The 20,189-nt window shown below is 47.7% G+C and overlaps 1 protein-coding gene across 1 annotated transcript; it reads left to right on the top strand.

Annotated features, from left to right (window-relative positions):
• The first annotated feature begins 334 nt into the window (after positions 1 to 334).
• Positions 335 to 19,989, top strand: LBHD2 (LBH domain containing 2). The gene is made up of 5 exons (XM_050898365.1): positions 335 to 384; positions 9,747 to 9,849; positions 14,128 to 14,218; positions 18,048 to 18,255; positions 19,407 to 19,989. Exons 3-5 carry the CDS (start codon positions 14,129 to 14,131, stop codon positions 19,481 to 19,483), a joined length of 375 nt encoding a protein of 124 aa, XP_050754322.1. The 5' UTR covers positions 335 to 384; positions 9,747 to 9,849; position 14,128; the 3' UTR covers positions 19,484 to 19,989.
• Positions 19,990 to 20,189: the final 200 nt, after the last annotated feature.

A 20,189-nucleotide genomic window follows, 5' to 3' on the forward strand; every position in this document is an offset into this window, starting at 1 on the left:
TCCCGCGCTGTGTGAGCCGGGACCGTGCGGAGGCCGGGGCTGGGTGGGGCCCCGCGGTTCCACGCGTGTCCGCAGAAAGTGCCGGGACCGCGAAGGCTGCCGGCCCCCCCTCCCCCCGCGGGGCGGCCCAGGGCCCGGCGGGGGGGCCGTGCCGTGCCGGGGGGGGGCCGTGGCTGCGCGCCGCCCCGCCGGCGCTGCCGGGGGAGTGGTTTCCCCGCGCTGGCAGCGGCGGGGCCGGTCTGCGGGCGGGGAGGTGCCGCGGCGGCGGTGGCAGCGCCCGGCCCGGGAGGATGCGGACGCGCTGACGGAGCTGCCGGCTCCCCTCTGCCGCCGTGCATGGGCGGCGGGCGGCTGCCGCCTCGCCTCGTCTCGCCTGCCCCACCGGTGAGCCGGGCCGGCGGGCGGGGGGGGTCGGGGGTCTCCGCCGGGCTTGGGGGAGGTGCGGGTGGCGGGGCGCGGCGGGCGGGGGGCGGCCGCCCCAGGCTCGCCTGCGGGGTCCGGCGGCAGCCCGGGGAAGAGCCGCCACCTGTAAGTCCTCCGCTTGCAGCCCCGCGGCGGCGTCCCGGACCCCGCGGAGCTGCTGCCTGCCGCCGTGGGGCAGCGCGCCGGTGGCGGAGCCGGCAGCCGGAGCCGGGCGGTGGGGCGGCGCGGCGGGTCGGGGCGGTGCGGGCGGGGAGCCGGGCGCGGGAGCCGGCCGAGCGCGGTCCGGGGAAAAGTGTCTCGCTTCCACGCGTGGCTGCGGGGAGTTACAGGGGAAGGGCGGGCAGAAGGTGCGGCTCTGCGTTGGCTTGTTTCTCCAGATGCTTGTTCTTTTGAGTGAAGGATGTTAAGGAGAATTCACTGAAAAACGGGTTCTCCTTTAAAAAAAACCACTCAACTTGTTCGGCAGCCGAAAGGGCTGTGTGAAGGAATCCTGATGAATGAGCGTAGCACTGAGGGAGTTGTTGGTTTGTGGTCTGCGATCGCCTCAGCTGTCCGTTTTTTCCTTTTTTTTTTCCAAGGCAACTTTTGAGCCGAGGAAGCGGGTAACAAAGCGCAAGTTTAAGACAATGGTGCTTTTGCTTGCAGCCTAGCTGAACTGGGTAAAAGAACTCTGAAATCCTGCTTTTCCCATCAGGTAGCAAATACCACATATATGGTTACTTGTAGAGAAAGAAAGAACCTACTTTGCTCTGTAAATGAGGACTATGTTTCACTCTGAGCAAGGGGTGTGAATATTTTCCTGCTGCCAAATGAACATACCACAAAAATTTTCTTTTCATCTGGGACAGAGCCGTGTTTGTAGATCTCTGAATACCGCTACAGTCGCGGAGGGGAGTTAGGGTAGCCTGGATGTAGCATTAACCCCTCAAGCCACAATAAGCGATATACAGAGAGAAATTTGTTTCCATTAGTCTTTTCCTGACTGAGATCTTTACTGCAGTTGTATAGTCAGTACAGCGAAGGAAGCCCTCGTCGTTATAGGTTCAAATCTTACTGAAGGACCCAGAAGTTGGTGTGCACACCTGTCCTGTAGCCTGGCTCTCTGCACAATGCCTCCTTATGAATAGCCTGAAAATGAAGGTGAAGCAGGGAAATCTGCCTACACACAACCAGGCTCAAGCCAGTGTTTTCCATCTCTTAGATTTAATGAGCAACAAATTTTGTGCCCAGAAAAGAATCCAGCTCACAGCTCAGGATTTCGATAATTAATATTCCATTTAAAAAACATGTTTTCAGAGTCAACATTATGATTACAGAGAGAAAACAAGCAAACAGGGAACGACTTGACCTGGTTTCCTTGCTTTCCCAATCTAGCCTGACAATTTGTCAATCAAGTGGAATTTCCTCTAACGTCTCTGGTACATTACTTTAGCAGAAGAAATGAATGTGCAAATATAGTCACTACTTTCCCTCACTTCTCACAATGATCTCTTTGTATTAAGCAACAGGCTTTCGCATAGATCAGGTATCAACCCCACAGTGTCACAGGCTGAAATTGCTCCTTCTCTCTCATTTCTGAAATTATGCCCCTGCGTTTGAGCCTATTTAACCACATCTGTCTATTTTGGAGGGGTTGGTGAGAAAAGCCTTAATCTGGGGCGGATCCTATGTCATGTAAGACAGGAGGAGCCCTGCTGGGACTTCAGGGAGACCAGCACCTGCCTCAGCAACAGCCCTTCCCTTTGCTCCTCAGACATGTATACGTTCTCTGGAAAAATCTGTAAATGAATCAATTTCCTGCATTTTCCATCTTCAAAGGAAGGCTTTATTGCAAACCCCAGGAAAACTGCCAACCAATAACAACCACGTAGAATGAAAAAGACTGATTGATACCAACAGGTCCTTAAAACCTTGTCTCAGCCCCCTGTTTCAGCGTTTGTCCCTCTTTGATCGCAAGTCCTTAGGGGCTGGGATCACCTCTCCTTCATGGTTTGGGGAGAGTGTGACCAGTGCCGTCCTCTGCAGAGCAGATACCAGTGCTGGAAGAAGCTGTGGTCCAGCAGGACAATCCCCTGCTCTGATCAGGGTGCGCTGGCTGATCCCACAGCGTTTTGCCCCATAGTGCCCATGTCCCCATAGGACTAGGAGAAAATAGCCCAAGTCCAGGTCCTCTGTTGAGACCACTGCAACTTCTGTTAAGATGTAACCTGAATTTTCAGCCGAGTCCTGTCTCTGACATGCACACGCATAAACTGCCTCTGTGCAAATGTTTAGGAGACCTCTAGATCCGGAAGGTGCATGTTAATTGGTTGGCAGGAAGACTCAGCCCTATTAATGCATATCTGCTTTCAGCGTTAATGACTCATTCAAAAAAAAACCATACTGCATTTTTATTTTTTTAATAATTTCTTTATTTTTAGCTGTGTGTTGTCCTCACCCTCCATTGTGCCCATCCCTACTGCGATAGCACGCGGTGCTCTCATATCCTCCATCTCAGGCTGGGGCAACTTTCCATACTTGGAAATTCAATTAAGGTGACGGAGTTTTAATTCATAGAGAAAACCAGCTGCATCTCTGGTGTTAGGTTGTGATGCTGTGACACCTGCAGTTGTGCTGTTAATTACCAAGAGGGAACATTAAAAGTCTCTTCATTGTCTTTGCTCTCTTAGGAGTGTCTGGTGGGTTTTTGTTTCCTAAATCTAACACTTTTGTTGCGCTGGCTTTACTAAATTCTGTACTAAATGCTCAATATTGCCTCATATTACAGCACTGATAGCACCATACTCTAATTTCCCCAAAGTTACAAGGAAAGAATTAGTTTATCTTTTAAGTAAATACTGTTCTACCTGACTGTACCTAACCTCTTATCCTATTCTGTTACCTAGAAATGAGCCCAGTGATAGACTATCCGGAGTATTCTTTCACAGTGCCAGAAAGACATCAGACATTTTGTGATCCATTTCCCGTGACATTTCCATCTAAGAATCACCTACTCTGTGTTGATGCTCTAAGATACGTTTTTTCCCACTCATCTTCTGCTCATGGTTCTGTGGCCTGAATTCAGGACCATCCAGAAATACCTAGGGAATAGTAGAAAGAAGCACAGGAAGCCAATTTTCATCTATCACCAATTCCCATGGGTGCTGTAAGGTGAGGGACAATTGTGGCATGAAATATGAGGGATGAGAGAATCGTCACCTTCCAGGGAAGAGCCCAGAAGCAAAACCATTTCTTTCTGAGACCCTTTAGTAACAGTTGCTCTGAATTAGAAGGAATGATATACTTACTTGTAAGGTGCTGGCTTTGTAAGGTTGTTTTGAGAAATTGAAGCCAATGCAAGGTTCACTGCGTGAGCAGAGCTCAGAAACACTCTGCTGAGCACAGGCATTTCCAATCCCAACAGCAAATTCTCAGATGAGAGAGTATTTGTGCAGCAAGTACCAGAAGAGATACCTCTAAAAACATTTAACAGCTTGTTGAGGCTTATCTCTAATTTTGATGGGGCTGTTTTCTTAATGAGGTCCTCTCCCATCAATTAGCTGCTGAATCTGATGTTAGAAAAAATAAATCCAAACTTTCTCTTGGCACACGGTTCCATGAGGACTCTGTGGAGATTTCCATGATACCGAGGTCTACCGGCATTCGGAGGAGCTGGCTTAGTCATTCTTCCCATCTGCTCTGCTTCTTCCTCCCTCCACTGCTCTGCACATACTTCCTGGCTGGCTGCTCCTCATCCCTATCTCCGAGCGTCCTGGCTGGCTGCTCCGCTCTCCTCCCTTGCCATACCTATCCCTTGTGGCATCTTCTGCAAGGAAGCTCAGGTAGTTTAGTGCTGAGATCAAAGAGCTGAAATAAATGAGCTTCTCTAAAGCAGCCAGGAAAAAGAAAAAGGAAAAAAGAAAATCCCACCAAGGGAAGCACCCATAGCAAGCAGCATTGCAAACATCATTTGCAAAAACCTTTGAGTTAAATCACCCCCAAATCATGAGATTGCTTTAAAAAAGGTGATAGTTAAACACAGGCACATTTTAGTTCTTTTTCCTCCTTCTTTGACCATTTATGAGTCAAGTTTCTAGCTCCTTTTTGCAAACAGGGACAGTAGGAACTTGGACAACTACAACAAACTGGCAGTTGAGGTTTGTGTGTAGTCATGGCGCTCCAGGAGCTGGGGATGTAGGAACAACGGCTCCCTGATGCCTCACTGTGCAACACCAGGAGTCAAGGAGGCTGAGTTAGAGTGATCTGCCAGTACCGTGCCCTTTGCGAGCCTATGTTTTCTAGTGTTGGTAGTCCACAGATGAGTGTTTGAGAAATTCCCCAGGGTGATGTTTACCCCAGTAGCTTCTTTGGAGCAGGAACAGTAAAAACTGCAGCTCGCTGCAAAGTTAGCAGTGAGAGGCAGCACGGTCTGGAAATAGCAGCCTCCTACCCCTTTTCGCTCTCCCAAACTGCATGCTGTGTCTCATGCTGAAATGCCTGCTCCTCCACATAGAGAGTCATTTCATCTCACTGCTTCCTGAGAGAGATCGACATCTTCTGCAGAGCACACGCTGCCGAGGAGAGGAAGGCAGCTTTGGCCTGCGGAGAGCAGAACTCAAGTACTGCGTGGGTGGCCGAAGACAAGAGCTTCTGAAATGAGGGAACAGAACAGATCTCTAATCTCCAGACTCTGACACATATCGCACTTTTCTCAGTTGCTTAGGAAAGAGATTTGCATCCAAAAAGAAGTGGGAGGTTTAAATAGGAGTTCATACACACGCGCATTTATCTTCTGTGGTCCATGCGGTAATTTAGATTTCACGAGTCCCATGGAATCCACAACAGTTCATAAAGTGCATCCATTACAAATGCGCAACCAGGGGAAACAAAGAAGCTGTCCAAGTTCCTATCCACAGTGTCCAAAAGTTGAGCTCAGTAGGCAGTCACGGAAATTGGAGGCTGCAGGGTGTCGCTGAGGTAGGCGCTTATTTTGAGTTGTGCCAAGATGCTGAAGCTAGTGTCCCACCCTCAGCAGAGGTACTGGGCATGGTCCTACATATGGATGACCCAGGCCACCTGCATGGCCTGAAGCACTGCAGGGCCTAAGCTGTAGCTCCATCCTCCTAGGACACTAACATAAGACTGAGGCATAGAAGAGTTGAATCCACAGAAGCACCTGGCCCTCGAAAACGCCAACTGACATTTCGTTTCAGGGACGTGTACCTTCTGGTACCGTGTGAGCAGCCCCTTCATGGCTTCACCCACCACAACGACCGTAGCTCTGTCCTAGATCGCCCACTCATCCACCCTGGCTGAACTGGCAGCCCGATCTGCTGCAGCAAAGTGGCCCAAATAAGGCACCCTTTCTTCTTCTGGGTGGAAAAACCTCCTTGGACCTGTTTGTTTTTGGGGAATTGCTCAGCAGGGTGTACTGTGGCCCGTTGAAATTTTCCACTTGGCAAAAATCAAGCAGTAGACCATTGCTTCTCCTGCCTAACACCATTCTTATGCATGCCCTGTCCCAATTTTCCTTGTAATCAATAGCAGGGGTTTCTTTTTGTAGCACACACAAAGACTAGACTCCTTGAATGAAGAAAAGTTTGCATTTATCCAGAGGCTTTAGTGGGGTGAAGCGGGGGGGACCGGACGCCCAAGGCTGAACTCCTGGTTTGTTTGAGGCGCTATCTGAAATCAGTGGGAACCGCGTGTGCGCTGCGATTGCATGGGCGAGCTCCCAGAGCTTGGTCTTTACAGCCCTCCTGTGTGTGAGGCTGAGCCCACAGAACCATGCGAGGGACATCTCTCCAGCACAATTTAAATATGGGGCCGGTAAAGCCTCTGGGATTGTCCCATTGAAATAAGAAGGGGAGGACTCCTGTTTCTGCGGTGCCAGAAAAATGATAAATTTGCACATGGAGCAGTGGTTCAAGGCCAATTTCTGCCGCCTATCTACACTTATTTGTTAGAAGGTGCACCTTCAATGTGGTATTGTTAGGCTGTTATCATAATATTTCCATGACTGCTCAGTGGGGGAATGATTAACTCCAGAAGCCTGGGAGGGGAGGAGGCTGTCCCGCAGCCCCTGCTAATCTAGCAGCAGCCCTGGCACCCTGAGGTCAGCTCTCCCTCTGCCACCCAGTTGTCTCCAACACTGGGGCAGCCGGGAGAGGAGGGGTGATGCTTTCAGAGTAGGAGGCATCTCTAAATAAAAGTGACCTGATGTTGGAGGTGCTGCTGCCTCCTGGGGAAGCATTCAGGGCTCGGCGCCTCTGAAATGCGGGGCTCCTTTATCAAGCAGCTGATCTGCGGGGTGCTAGGATTGCAAGCTGTGGCCGGTTCCTATTTCTCTTTTGCCCAATGAAGTGCGCTCGCCTTAAAAACATCTACTTTGCAATTCACAGTGGATTTATCCCAAGGAAAGGCCTCCGCTGCTGTGCGTGGTGGAGTCCTCTCCCTGCACGGCAAGGCCAGGCACGACCCAGGAGAGCCAGCCAGGCTGGGCTTCCCACACACCCCAGCTGGCCAGAATTGGCCAGCACAGCATCCTGCTTCTGCTCCCTGGCGCTGGTTGTCCTCCCGTGGGTGGCAAGACCACCCCACCGGGACAGACCGTGTCCTTGTGGTGCAGAAACTCCAAACACAGAATGTATCCCAGATGCTTTCCGAAGTGGGAGAGAAGGCTGGAGAGCACCTTTCGGTGCCTGGGCTTTTGGCCCGTGCCAGGCAGCACAGGTGGAAATCCATCCCTTTGTGTGGGGTGGGAGGCTGAGGGCCCTTGATCTGGGCAAAGGGGCCACCACTGAAGTGTTGCTTGGCCTCACTTGGTGGAACCAGCTCTCTTATCATTCCCTTGGTTGTATCTCCTCACTCTTTGCTTGGTGCTACGGCTCCTAAAGAGGCAGGACACGACCAGCTCATTGGAGTAGTCCCTAAATCAACTGTTCTTTACTGGGAGGTGTAGCAGGGCTCTCCAAGCCCAGAGGAGGGGTGGCCAGGCAGTGTCACTGGTCTCTGAAACTTGAGACTTCTTGGTCACTGTTAATAGCAGCACAGCTGTGTTGGTGCTCCTGGAGCCAGAGAAGCAGCTGGTTATCAACCTGAGGCAAAGGAGGGCAAGTTATTTTGGGGGCGGAAGAGGGGTAGGTTGGGAGAGGTTGCATTGAGCAAACGCGCTCCAGGCTGGACTGATCAGCAAAGCAGCAAAGGTGGGTAAAAGTAAGAAGGGACAAGAAGAGATAAGCAGAGAAGGGCTTCACTTGAGTAATTTCCAGACTGTTTCCACTGCAGTAAAGGCTCGTCGCGTGGTCTCAGTAGCCATGCCTTTTTTTTAAAAGATTAAGCAGTATCGTAGAAGGAAGGGTATTAGTTTGTTTCCTCTAGTGTCAGCCAAAGAAGCTAATCACATCTATCAGGTAGATTTGAGGTATATATAGATTTGATCTATCAGGTAGAAGTGAGTATTTCCTCTTCAGAGAATACATGCATTCTGGTAGTTTTATACACTGGGAACACTGAACTCTTCAACAATCTTGACTGGGAAGAAATTTTTCTATTTTTAAATATGGCTGTGGGGTTGGGAGAAGGGATTTCTTCCACGCTGCAGTCCTTAAGTGATTTTCTTTTTATTACAGCTTTCAAGTAGCTGAGCCCCAGGGGCTGACATCCCCTCTCAAACATTGCATGCACCATAGGACAGAGTTGCCCAAAACGCTGGAGAGGAGATTGGGTCAGCTCAATCCAGAAGTCCTTTGCTGAGACTGGAAAAGCAATGGATGTGGGTTTAATTCATTCAGTACTGCATGGATCCTTATATACCGCTAACCAGGCATCTGAAGATACCTCTAAACAGCAAGTGGCCTGGCTTGGATTCCAACCAGTGGCCATGTGGTGCCTGGTTCGTTATCTCTTACACTATTTTGTCTCTCATTGACAGATGACTCCGTGTAATAACTGTTCTTATTATATCTAGTCTTTTCTAAAAGAGAGATTGAAGGTAGACAAGTTTGTGCTGAATTTTCATAGGTTTAATAGCAACAGTTTTGTAATGAGTAGTGGGATAAAAATCTTCTTCCCAGAGTATTGGATAGCACAGTATCGGATGCTGTCCGGTTTCCATACGAGAGACAAGCACTGAGTGTAGTCGTGAATTTTTAAGGGACAAAACATTAGCCTCTCTGAAGTTGGTTTGATCATTGGTTAGGAAGGAAAATTGCCAGACAAGAATTAAACCTTCTGAATTGAATCCTGGGGATGGAGATGTGATTTCTTGCTTCCCTAATTTGCAATATGCGTGGCTTGTGGCATGAGAAGAAACTCCAGAATGCAATGCACAATTTTTCCTCTGTCACTGTTTTTGAGTAAAAACAGTGTGCAGTTAATCCAGTGTTATAAATCTTGGTAGGAAGGCTTCCAGAGCAGGTAGATTTGTTTAATCACTTGGGCTGGAATCCAAACCACTGGAGGATATAAAATATATACACTAGTGCCATTCACTTCACTGAAAACACCTTTTTCCCATCCAAGGAAATAGCTGTGGCTGGCATGAATATATATTTGGCAAGCTGTAGGGCTAAACAAATTTCTCAGAAAATCATCTTTGGCCAAGATACTGACTGTATTTCAGAGCACTGTAACTCCTCAAGCTCTTCAGCTAAGACTTTCTGACAGAGAAGTCATCAGAAATCAGTGATTCACACTTTGAAATGATAGGATACTCACCTCTGCTCACCAGGCTCCCTGTCCTGATACCAGTGGAAGTATTACCTTCAGTTTGGAGTAGACCTTTGCAAAAATCACTTCTCCTGTGACATCTGAAAGAAACGTGCAGTAATGTAATCCTAAGGTATCCTTCTTTCAGCGTATTTTGTCTTCTTTGTATCTTGACCAGTCGCTTCTTGAGCAGGAATCTTGTTCTTTGGTGTTTTGAACCATGTCTCACTAAGCATACTGATCCTGCCAAATAAGGGTATACATTTTTATTTTCTGATTTTCCAACTATCATCAAAATTCCTGTATGGGAGAATTTCAGAGTGTCCCAGTTTCAGCAGTTTTTATGTAGCTTACACTAAGGAATAAGGTTTAGCATCACAAAAAGAGTCAGATTGCAAGGTATTTCAGCTAAGAGCTTTGGGTGTTTTTGGAACATTAATTGCCTCGGTAATTCACAAGGTATGCTACGAGCTGCATCCTTAGTGAGATCAAGTCCCATCTGGCATAGAAAATTATGCAGACCTTCACAGTAGGAGTTTCTGCAGCAAGTTTTCAGTAGCACTCTTTCACACTGGTCACTGCCCGCGTTGTCGCTTTGGTTGCACACTCTGACTCTGTTGTATTGTCTCTTTCAGGCACTTTTAGGATTTGATAGAGTTTGTACGACACTTCATCAACAACGTGAACGCCTGCAGCAAGGACAGTTTTTGGAAGCGACATCCATTGATGTGATTGAAGGTAACGCGCTCTCTTCTGTCATTGCCCCGTACTTGCCGTTTATCCCCCACGGAGCCTCATGCTCTGGCGGGGCCTTTTGCTGCCCGTCCTGGTTGGTGAGGTGAGAGCAGGATCAGGCCTCAGTTTGGTGCATGGCTGAGCATCCTCCAGGCTGATCCTTGCTGCAGGTAACAGCTCTTCCTAACCGTGGCTCAGCCTGTCCCATAAAACGTGTTTTTGCCCCTCTTCTTAAGGAAATCTTTGCTTGCGTCACGCAACCTGCCTGTTTTCCATAGCCGCATAAATGCTTCAAGTTTTTGAATCCTGAAGCTAGTCTTCATTCAAATACTGTTTTGCCACCGGGAATTTCACAGGTCAGTTTTGCCCTCTGTTCAAAACCTAAAATAAAAATGCGTGCGTTGTTTCTGAGCACCTTCTCATGTGGCTTAGCACTTGTCAACCTATATATTGCTCTGTATGTTACTGACCTTGTTAGTACCATTACAAACAGCAGAAAGTGAGCTGTGCGTTTGCTCCACGCCCCTGGAAAAAGACCAGCATAGCGTGGTCCTGCAACTGTAGCAGTTGCATTTAAGATAATCTTCTCTAAATGTAGTTTTCTCACAGAAAAGCAAGAACAGATTTTGCCCCCCCCGCCCCAATTGGTATATTTGCGCTTAATTAAACCTAGGGGAAGTAAATGCATCTCTTAATTCACTGCCACAAGAATTTTAAGGTTCAGAGTAGGTGACTCATCCACCAGAACAGAATTTATTCTTTGTTTGTAAATGCTATTTATTGCCTTGTTTTGCATCACTATGGCTACTGTATGTCATTGGTGATATCAGCATCTACCATACATAAAATGAATGCAAGACCAAATTTAAAAGAGATATAGTTCTTATAATAATTTGCCTGTATCAGCCACTTTTCTGCTGTATGTTAGTATGTCTCACATATAAGCAGCACTAAAAGTGGCTCAATATTTTTCCATCAAAACTGGCTGTAAAGTAAAAAATTCTCCTGCACATAAATCGTATCATAGTTAAAAAAGCCCTAAGCAGCCACTAAACCCCTTTTTCAGATTCTGTGGCTTTATAAACAATTCAGTGATGTCCTACAGGTGATTTTGAAGTTTCAGATGAACTGATTTGCAGTGGCATTCTCAATTATTTTACTTCTAGTTATTTTTAGCGTTAAATACCTAGTTAAGCTTGTTAGAAGCATCACTGCTTTCACAGCCCATATAGATTCTTCTGCTTTCCTGTACTGTTTCTAAGTGGAGACTGAGAACAATTAATCTATTCCAGTTAAAGTCTAATTCTTTTGCCAATTGCATGGCCCCATGTTCTTTTCTGAAACACGTCAAGTACAATCACTTCTGCCATCCTATTCAATCAAAGCCTTAAGTTGCACAGATTTTGTGAAATGGCCTGGGCTTCAACAGCTTGGGAGCTGATTCACTGAGGCATCTGCTGTAACACTGGCAGGACTGTCACCATTTCCCTAGCCAGAATAATTTGTCTTTGTCATTTAGAAATAATCTGCGGGGTGTAATGTGGTCTTAGGGAAGCACGGAGCCCATTATTGCTCAATAATAGAATTTCATGAGGTCTTAACAACATCTTTGAGCTCATATGACACATTTGACTGTGCATGTGTGGATGTATATCTCTAATGTCCCATGGAACAAGGACAGAGAAGTGTTTTAAACACTTAGTATGTATTGAAATGTTGCTAACATAAACCAGCCAGCTGTGGGCGACTGCAGGAGTCTGCCGCTGGCTAGTGAGGACCAACCCCCAGGACACACAGCAGTGGGACATGTCTTCTCTGTGGTAGCCAAGCCCAAGACTTCATAAATCCTGGCCCCCAAAAAGCCTCAAAGATTATTTCCATCCAGACACACACTTTCTCATTTCCCTTTCCCTGCAATCCAGGACAGCTGGGGATGGGGCACTGAACCCCAAAAAGGATCCGAAAAGAAAGATGTTCATCTTGGACATGGTCAGAGCGGTGGGCCCTGTGCTCCTCCAGGCTCACGACTGGGTCTGGCTAACAGGCAGTGTGAAACCCCCAAACCAACTCTTCCCAAAGAGTTGGGGTGGGAGAGAGGGGTCCTGCTATGGCCCAGTATGGTCATCTGCAGAGGCAGCACTGGAGGGGCAGCAGGAGGGATGCAAAAGGGTCCCTCTGGGACCAAGGGAAAGACCACAACGAGGACGGGGAAAAAAGGCAAGAACTGCATGAGCACCACGGGTGATCAGAGGGAGGAGGCAACGGAGGGAGTCCTGCTTTCCTTTTGGGCAAGGAAAGGTCCAAGGGCACAGCTCTGTACTTCTAAGCGCTGTCTCGGGTGGCAGGAACAGCTGGCACAGCTGGGCCCATGGTCACCGCTCCGGGAAAGGGTCTCCGATTTCCAGATCACCACTCCCTTGGTGCTGTTGTCCATGGGTGCCCAGTGGTATGGCCCGCTGGATGCTGCAGGAATAAAAGCATGTGTCCAGAAAATAAATGTATTTTCCTGATTAGGTGGTTTGTGATGTCCTGATGTGGTGTCCCTGGAGAGGAGTACAGGTCCAAGCAAGGGCAGGGAGCTCAAAACTCTCTTCCTAGCAGGCAGAATCTGTCCCTCTTCTACTGTACCACGGCTCTGGGAGGATTCAGGCTGTGTAAGCTGGGGGATGACCAGATCAGGGGTTTGGTTCAGCCTCTTGCTGAATTTCAGAGCCTGGTTCTGCTCTCCTGTTGTGTGTGTGTTTACCAGGCAGCGGGCTATTTAATTCAGGGTCCAAGGCTGGTGCTTCAGGGCTTTTCCCTAAGCTGATGGATGCCTATGGGGTCGGGTCCTGGCCCACAGCTAAGCTCAAGTGTCTCCTGGGTCTGCCGTGCTCTTTTTAAAATATGATGCAGTGGGAGAGAAAGTCTCTGCGATATCACGCTGCTCTGTGCTACAGCTAATTGAAGTAATTGTGAAGGGTTTTGTAGTAATTGCAGATATTGTAAAATTTAGTTTTGTGGGGTAATTGGTAATGTAAGCCTGAAACAAGTTATCCTTAAGATGTTTTAGTTGGCATTTCTCAGTAGGAGCAGCCTTTACAAAGAAGGCTTTTGTGTGTGAAACAGGACCAGAATTAATGGCAGCATTTAGTCGTGCCTAAAGGGGTGCTTGCTGTGGCAGGTGACAGGGCAGTGTAATTGAGGATGCCTACATTCTGCGTGCTGCAGGAGGCTCCAGCAGCCAGTAGCTGCTGTACCTGACAAATTCCAGCTAGAGAGAGTGAAATGCCTGGGGCCAAACCCATCCAGGGCTGATGTATTCCCATCCAAAATGAACGTGGCCCCTTCAGTCTGTAGGTCAAACAGAGTGGTGCAGGCATAACACTTAATATGTGTTATGAAGTTTTCAGGCGTCCTCAAATTTTTCAATAGAATGCTGTATCCATAAATCTCAAATGTGAGGAAAATTCTAATGCCATAGAGACGTGCAGCTACCCAGCCATGGGCTGGGCTGAGCTCCCTGCAGCAAGGACTGCAGCCGGCTCTCATCCCTCTGCTCCGGGGTGCTGAAGTGCCCAGCGGAACAAGGAGAGTGCAAGGGCCAGTGCTGTAGTGCCTCCGGTGCCAAACAGCACAGGGGGATGTTTAATGGGCACATAAGCAGCTTAGGTTCCTAAGTCCCTGATTTAAATGAGATTTAGGTGCCAAACCTTTCCTGATGCATTTGAAAATCCCACTCAACACCTCTCTGAATACTCAGGCGAGTAAAGACTACTGAAAATCTGGCCCTTAGACGCTGCTACAGCTGGTGTGTCTGGAATTAACAGTTTAAAAAGAAGTGCTGGCTCATGACTAAGTGGAAGAGACATCCGGGAAGAGCAAATATTGAAGATGTTACGAAGAATTAGAATGAGAATTTAATTCAAGGCTGATATTTCCATGAGTAACTTTTTTTGTTCAACAGATGCAATTTCTGAGCTCATATATCAGTAATAAACTGGTTGCTGATAACGTTGGAGGACTCCCATTTTCCTGCTGACGACTCTGGGACTCTATGGGGGTCCTCTCTGCTGTCCCGGGGGGGGGGCAGCTGGGGTCAATGCCCTGCTCTGTGTCACAGCACACAGCGGTAGCAGTTGGCTTGGAGGGCCAAGGAAACAATTCTCGGTGGGCTGTTTAGAAAGGACAGTCTGTAACACAATTATTTTAACAAATACGAAAAGCCAGTGTCTTTTGTTAAAGTAACTGTGGGGCTAAAGCTCAGAGCTGGGTTTTCCCATTCTGCTTTAATATTCGCAGCATGACAGAGGTGATGAACACACGGGAACCGGTGATGGAGGAATTCGTGCTCAGCCAGACTCCTGAGGAAGAAGGAGGCCCTTCAAGCCAGGTAACTTCAGAAAAACTGGAAAGTATCCTGAGTTGCTTTTCAAAAGCAATTTCATGCAACTAATAACTGCCATACATGTAGATGTTGAATTGCAGAGTGCAGCTGCCAGAAGAACAAGGCCTGAAATACATGTTTGATCCTACTTAGGTTTTATTTTTAAAAGGTAAGAGTTCTGGCAGGAGGGTTTTGTCAGGTGCCAGGTCTCCGGGGGACAGTGACAGCGATACCCGGCCCCTGCGAGGATGCAGGCAAAGAGGCTGGCTGTCACCAAAAGTTCAGATCTGAGCAACCATCGTGTGATGAAGACATCCAGCCAATACTGTACCACAGCTTTTATGCAGCCACCCTTGTAATGAGCTGAGTTTCCTCAGGCTCAGAGGGAGCTCCCTTTTTAGAAAAGAAACCATTTGAAACGACTGTGTGATCCGCATAAATGGCTGTGGCATCGTAGCAGTAGCACTGGTCAGGGCCATTTGCTGGCAGGTGCAAGAGCATTTTCTGTCCCCAGGCCATCTCACACACCCACTCGTGTACCTGCCTGCGGTGCTGGTTCCAGCAGGAGGGATCACGATGTCCCGAGCCCCCCTTGTGACAACCTCTGTGCCTCGGTTTGTGCTCTGTGGTTGTGCTCGTTACTCTCAGTGTCACTGCCAGGGACAAACCACCTAAACGTGTCCTGGTGGACCTGAGTTGCTTCTCAACACAAGGTGTATTATTGCAAGCAGACTTAGAAAACTACTCTAGGAGCAGCCTATTGCAGGTTAAAATCAAGCATTTGGAAGCCAGGGAAGTCAGAACTGAAATTTTGCAAATTCCTTTCAGATCACTTGTGCATGTAATGAAAGGCTGTATGCAATTAAAGAGCGTACCATAGGCTTTCCCATGCTTCATCGACCGCACGGGATAGATGCTGCTCACTCAAAGAACACATTTTCAATGTCCTCTTTCCTCTTTTTCACTGAGTCCCAGGTTTTCATTATTGTGTCAGTGTACGCTGCCCAAACTCTGTGCCAGCTCTGACTCCACCTATGTATTTAGGGCTGTTCTATGGTGCCCCTGATCATATGCTCCAGAGGTTTCCCCCAGCTCCTTTACCCTTCCCCTCTGGGAGAAGGTGGTACCATCCACATTTTAGTGATGGCCACCTGAGGCAAAAAAGCAAAAAGAAATGAGAGGTAGCACAAAGTCAGTGACTCAGTGGGAAAACTAGGTTTCTTCCAGCAACTTCCAAGCGCTCTGGCCAGGAGACCGATCCTTCTCTTCCTGCAGTCTCCTGCCCACTCATCACACACTCCAGCTTCCGCAGAAAAACACAGCGAGGCCTGACAGGCAGCTCTGCTTCCTGCCAGTCCTGACTCATTCCTGGAGGGAAGTGGTAAATACTGGGCTCTGGTGGAAAAAAACATTATGTGATTGGTGTGAGAAAAGACCATATGAGAATGACACAAACAAAAATAGCCAAGCTGAGGCCGCACAGGTGCCTTTCCTAAATTTTGTTGCAGCCGTAATAATTGGCTCTTAGCACATTTTTAGGTCAGTGTGTGTCATTTCCTAGGGCTTCAGAAAGCAGATGAAAAAGCAGAAATTTTGTTGTATTGGATCCCCCATCCAGGGGTTGCCAGCAGGCTTGGGGATGGGGTGGCTGTCACACAGCCCTCTGCCACCCGAGGAGGCTGAGCAGCAGCTGGGGGAAGAGGTCACTGGCACCTGCATGTGCAGCCATGGGAGGAAATAAGGCAATCTGCCCACAATTTTATGGCTGTTTTCTGCCAGCTGAGCCGTGAGGCTCAGGGAGCTGAGCTCTACCATGGGTCTGAAGAAGAGCACACTGCTGCTGAGGGTTGTCTCTGGATCTGTGCTGGCCAAGGAGATTTTACCTTGTCTCATATTTGGAAATAGCAGGATTGTATTAGCAGCTTCTAAAAAATTCCTTCCAGTCAAGACAGCTGCCATGGAAATGTCTTTCAAAATTATAAACCACTCAGGAGGAGGCTGTATAATGGGAAGTTGGGGGGAACTTTTCTGATAGGCAGCATGAGCAGCATTGCTTGATCAGGACGAGTTATGCCCATGTGGGTGCAGCTCAGGGAGACGTTAGAAAGGTTTACCTTCAGTGATTCACTTGGTCTAGTTGCACTGAAGGGGGTTTCTCACAAAAGAAATTTCTTCTTAATTGTGTCTCACTTTGCAACACTAACAATAATTACAACATTTTTCATCTTCGTGTAGATTTGCAGAGAGTAATGAATCCCTGCAACACTACCATGGGGAGCGAGGGCGTGAGGATGAGAATTATTGTCCTTCCCCATCTCCAGAAGTCAGATACAGGCATCGCAGCAATGATAAAAATGTGCTTGCTGCTTCCCGGACACATAGGAAGAGAATTGCCCTTCCCAAGGGCTTGCCTCCCCATGCCAGCTCTAATGCCAAGTGGGACAACTAAACCCTAAGCTCTTAGAGAGAGCAGCTACTGGGATGAAGGAAGGTTGCAAAAGCCACGGAGCAAACACCTCCAGTGGGTTATGACACCTCCGGGTCCCTGGCAATGTCCTGGGGGATATGCCCACTTTTATGGTGGTTAGGGAATATCTGCGTGTTTCTGCCTGTGCTCGTAGCAGGAGCTGTGCTGAGACTGGCTCACATAACCAGCAGTGCTCAGTCTAACCAGAGACCCCGGATTCAGTGATGAACATGTTGCAGCTGTGTGGGGAGGTTCCCACCAGCACACAGCAAACCTGTGGCAGTGCCTGGAGTTAAACTGGGATGGTTCTTGCTCTCAACCCCTAGTTCAGTCCCCTAGTCTGCACCTTGATTTTATTGTTACAAATAAAATAAAATAAAATAAAACTCAGCTAGCACAGAGAAATTTACAACCCATTAGTGCAGCTATATGGCAGTTTGAGGAGCCAGGAGATAAGGTTTCAGTGAAGCAACAACAGAGTTTGTCTTATGTTAACATCCTGGAGGAGCTGGAATGATTTTTCCTCAAAAAAAAACCCAGAAAAAAACCCAATCCAAAACAAAGTACCCTGAGAGATTTAAATGAACCAGCGGCGTTGAAAACAAGAAAGCACTTTAACGTGTTACGATATCCTTCACTAAAAAGACCTAGTTCAGCTTCAAGCTCTAATCGCTGCATAGTGTTTGACCTGCAGCTTCAATGTGACAAATGAAAATAATAGCTGGCACCATCCTCTGTGTAAAGATGATCTCTGGGGCTACCTGTTTTGCATGAATGCATCATAAAATACAGTGTTTCACATTACAGAAAATAGTTTTGCAGAATGGTGGCTTCTTAATAAACTATCACTGCAAGAAAACATGAATATCCTATCAGAGTAAAAGGACAGCAGCTAGAAGGGCTGCAGCAGCCATTTAGCTTAGTGTTACAGCAATGACCTTAGTGTCCTAAAAACCCACCAGAACTGAAACACGAGTGTTCGGCAACATAATGAATTTTGTTGCCTAAGTCTCCATTTTTAGTACGCGTGCCGGATCACACAAGTCAAGGCAATCATCTGCCCGACACGCTGGCGAGCAAAGTTGGTTCTTTGCCCAGGAAGGGAGAGCATGTGCAGAGGAGAGTGTGCTGGGACCTATAGCCCCTCTGCATCCATGCTTGGCCAGCAAGGAGCTGGATTCAGCTGCTTTTGAAATCCTCCCTGTGCAGGACTGTTGCCCTGCACCAGTTTGAAGGAGGTTTTTAATGGACATGGGAGTGCATGTCAAATGTAGAAAGGATGCTAAGATGGAGCATGTACTCTGTTTGCTCTGAATATGCATCCTTGGGCAAGGCTTTGACATAACGTGTCCCCAAATGTCTCACCAGGCCTTCCCAGATTCACGTGAGAAGTACCCCAAGCTGTCGAAAAGACTGCCATCAATCGTGGTGGAGCCGACCGAGTCTGGGGAGGTGGAGAGCGGGGAGCTGCGCTGGCCTCCTGATGACCTGAAATCAGCAGAAGACAAGGGTCTTCATGGTGACCAAAGAGTCTGTGTCCAGCAGCAGCAGCAGCAGCAGCAGATGGATCTGGAAGGTCTGAATGAGTAATTTTCATCCTTGTTCCCCATAGGAAAATAGCAGCTTCAGGCTATGCCACGCACTGAAGTTAATAGTGTACCAAAGAGCAGTAGGTGCTTGAAGGTGCCCAGAAACACCTGCACTGGAGAGGGAGTCCTGTGGACTGAAAATTTCCTTGTAGCTTTGAGCACATGGTGTTTTCATCCGCATCAGTCTCAGTGCTGGCCACTCACCTGGCCAACAGGCAGTTTACTGCACGTTAGCAGTTCACTCTAGGAAACAGTGATCCTGTTCAATAGCATCTATCTACCTCCTTATCTCCTAGCCTAGAAGTGAAGTGTTTAACAGCTGCACATTTTCAAAGCATCATGGTGTCCCAAGGAGTGCATTAGTATAGCCGGAGCTCACAAATATGTAGATATGACTAGTAGGGTCACTGTGGGGTAAATATGGCTAAAGATAAGAGCTTGTTGGAGTGTAGCCTGCACAGGGAATGCTCCAGTGTGGAACTGGTCTATTTATTTCTGTTTTTTTTCATCTCAGTGCTTTCCTTTTCTCTTAAAGAGCGACACGGTTTCCATTTCAGTGCACCAACATTTGCCACCCAAACGCCCAGAGACAGCAGCCAGGATGGGGTGCAAGATGCACCTTCCCTTACCTTGAAAGGGGCGATGACAAATGGTCTGATCTTGAAGTGTCAAATCACCTGCTATTCCAGCTGGCATTTCTGGGTGGTGGCAACCACAGGGTTGGATCATTCAAGAAGAAATATGAGCCAAATCTATGGCTTGACCTCCAGGTTGCACATTATGGCCTCTGTGTTGTTTTTGTGCGTTGATGTTAGGACTCATCGTGTCTTCAGGACTGAGAGTTTGAGCAGATTTCACTAAGACAGCAGGTAGCCCTCCCACTGCGGTGGCAGTCCATAGGGATCATCACCTCATCTCACTAATATCTGTCCTGAGGTCTCAAGTCCCCTGTAAAGTCAGCCTGTGATGCACTCAGAGTTCCCTACTCCAGGTTTAACTACTGGTTTGCAAGTAGAGCAAATTGCTCATGTCAGGTCTGATCACCTTAACAGATCAACTGCCTGGTGGAGCAGGGAATCAAATGAAGGCTGTTGTACCTGTATGGGGAAATAAATACTGATGAGCCATTTCTTTGCAGATACTTCAGCGCACGCAGCTCAAGAAGTGGAAGACAGTACAGATACTCTGGAAAGCAGAACTGAAGAGGACGAGTAGGGACTCCATGGCCTCAGAAGTGAAACTTCATTGTGGTTGTTGTTGGAAAGCTGACACACTCTGAAGACATGTCAAAGTAATCTGTATTTAAATCTGCAAGGGTTTTATTTAGTTAGTACCTGGTAAGAAGCATCTGGGCTTTAGAACTGTTCTTTTCAACATTTTGATTTTCAGGCTGGGATTCATATTATTTGTTTAATTTTTCCTTGGGAAATAATGGGATGTGTTAGGAAATATGAGATTATCAAGGGAAAAATGCTCCTAATTTCAATTAGCACATTTCATTGGTTTTACCTTTTTCAAGCAAGGCTGCTTTCAGGTATCAACAGCAGGACAAAGGGGTTACATTTCTACAGGAGGGATGTCTTAAATCTAAAACCTTTCTTGTTTTTAGCCATTTAAAACTAGCACTGTGATATTATGGACAATAGATGTAATATAATGTCACCATTTGATTTTGTAACTTTTGTATAGAGACACAAGTGTAAGATTTGCCTCCAGGCTGCCGCCCCGGGGCGGCCCAGAGCAGTTCTCTCCCTTTGGCTAACCTGTGCAAATTTGGATGAACCAGCCTTTTCTTAGCCGCCTTTTCAATAAGGCTCACGCCTTTCGGAAACGCTTTCTCGCTGTACATTGACAAAGCGGATTAGCTAGTCGCTGGTGTTTGTGGAGTGAGGCTGTCTGTTGTAGGCTTGGTCGGGTGGAT

Source organism: Gymnogyps californianus, chromosome 5 (assembly GCF_018139145.2).
Source record: "Gymnogyps californianus isolate 813 chromosome 5, ASM1813914v2, whole genome shotgun sequence".
In the NCBI taxonomy this organism is placed as follows: domain Eukaryota; kingdom Metazoa; phylum Chordata; class Aves; order Accipitriformes; family Cathartidae; genus Gymnogyps; species Gymnogyps californianus.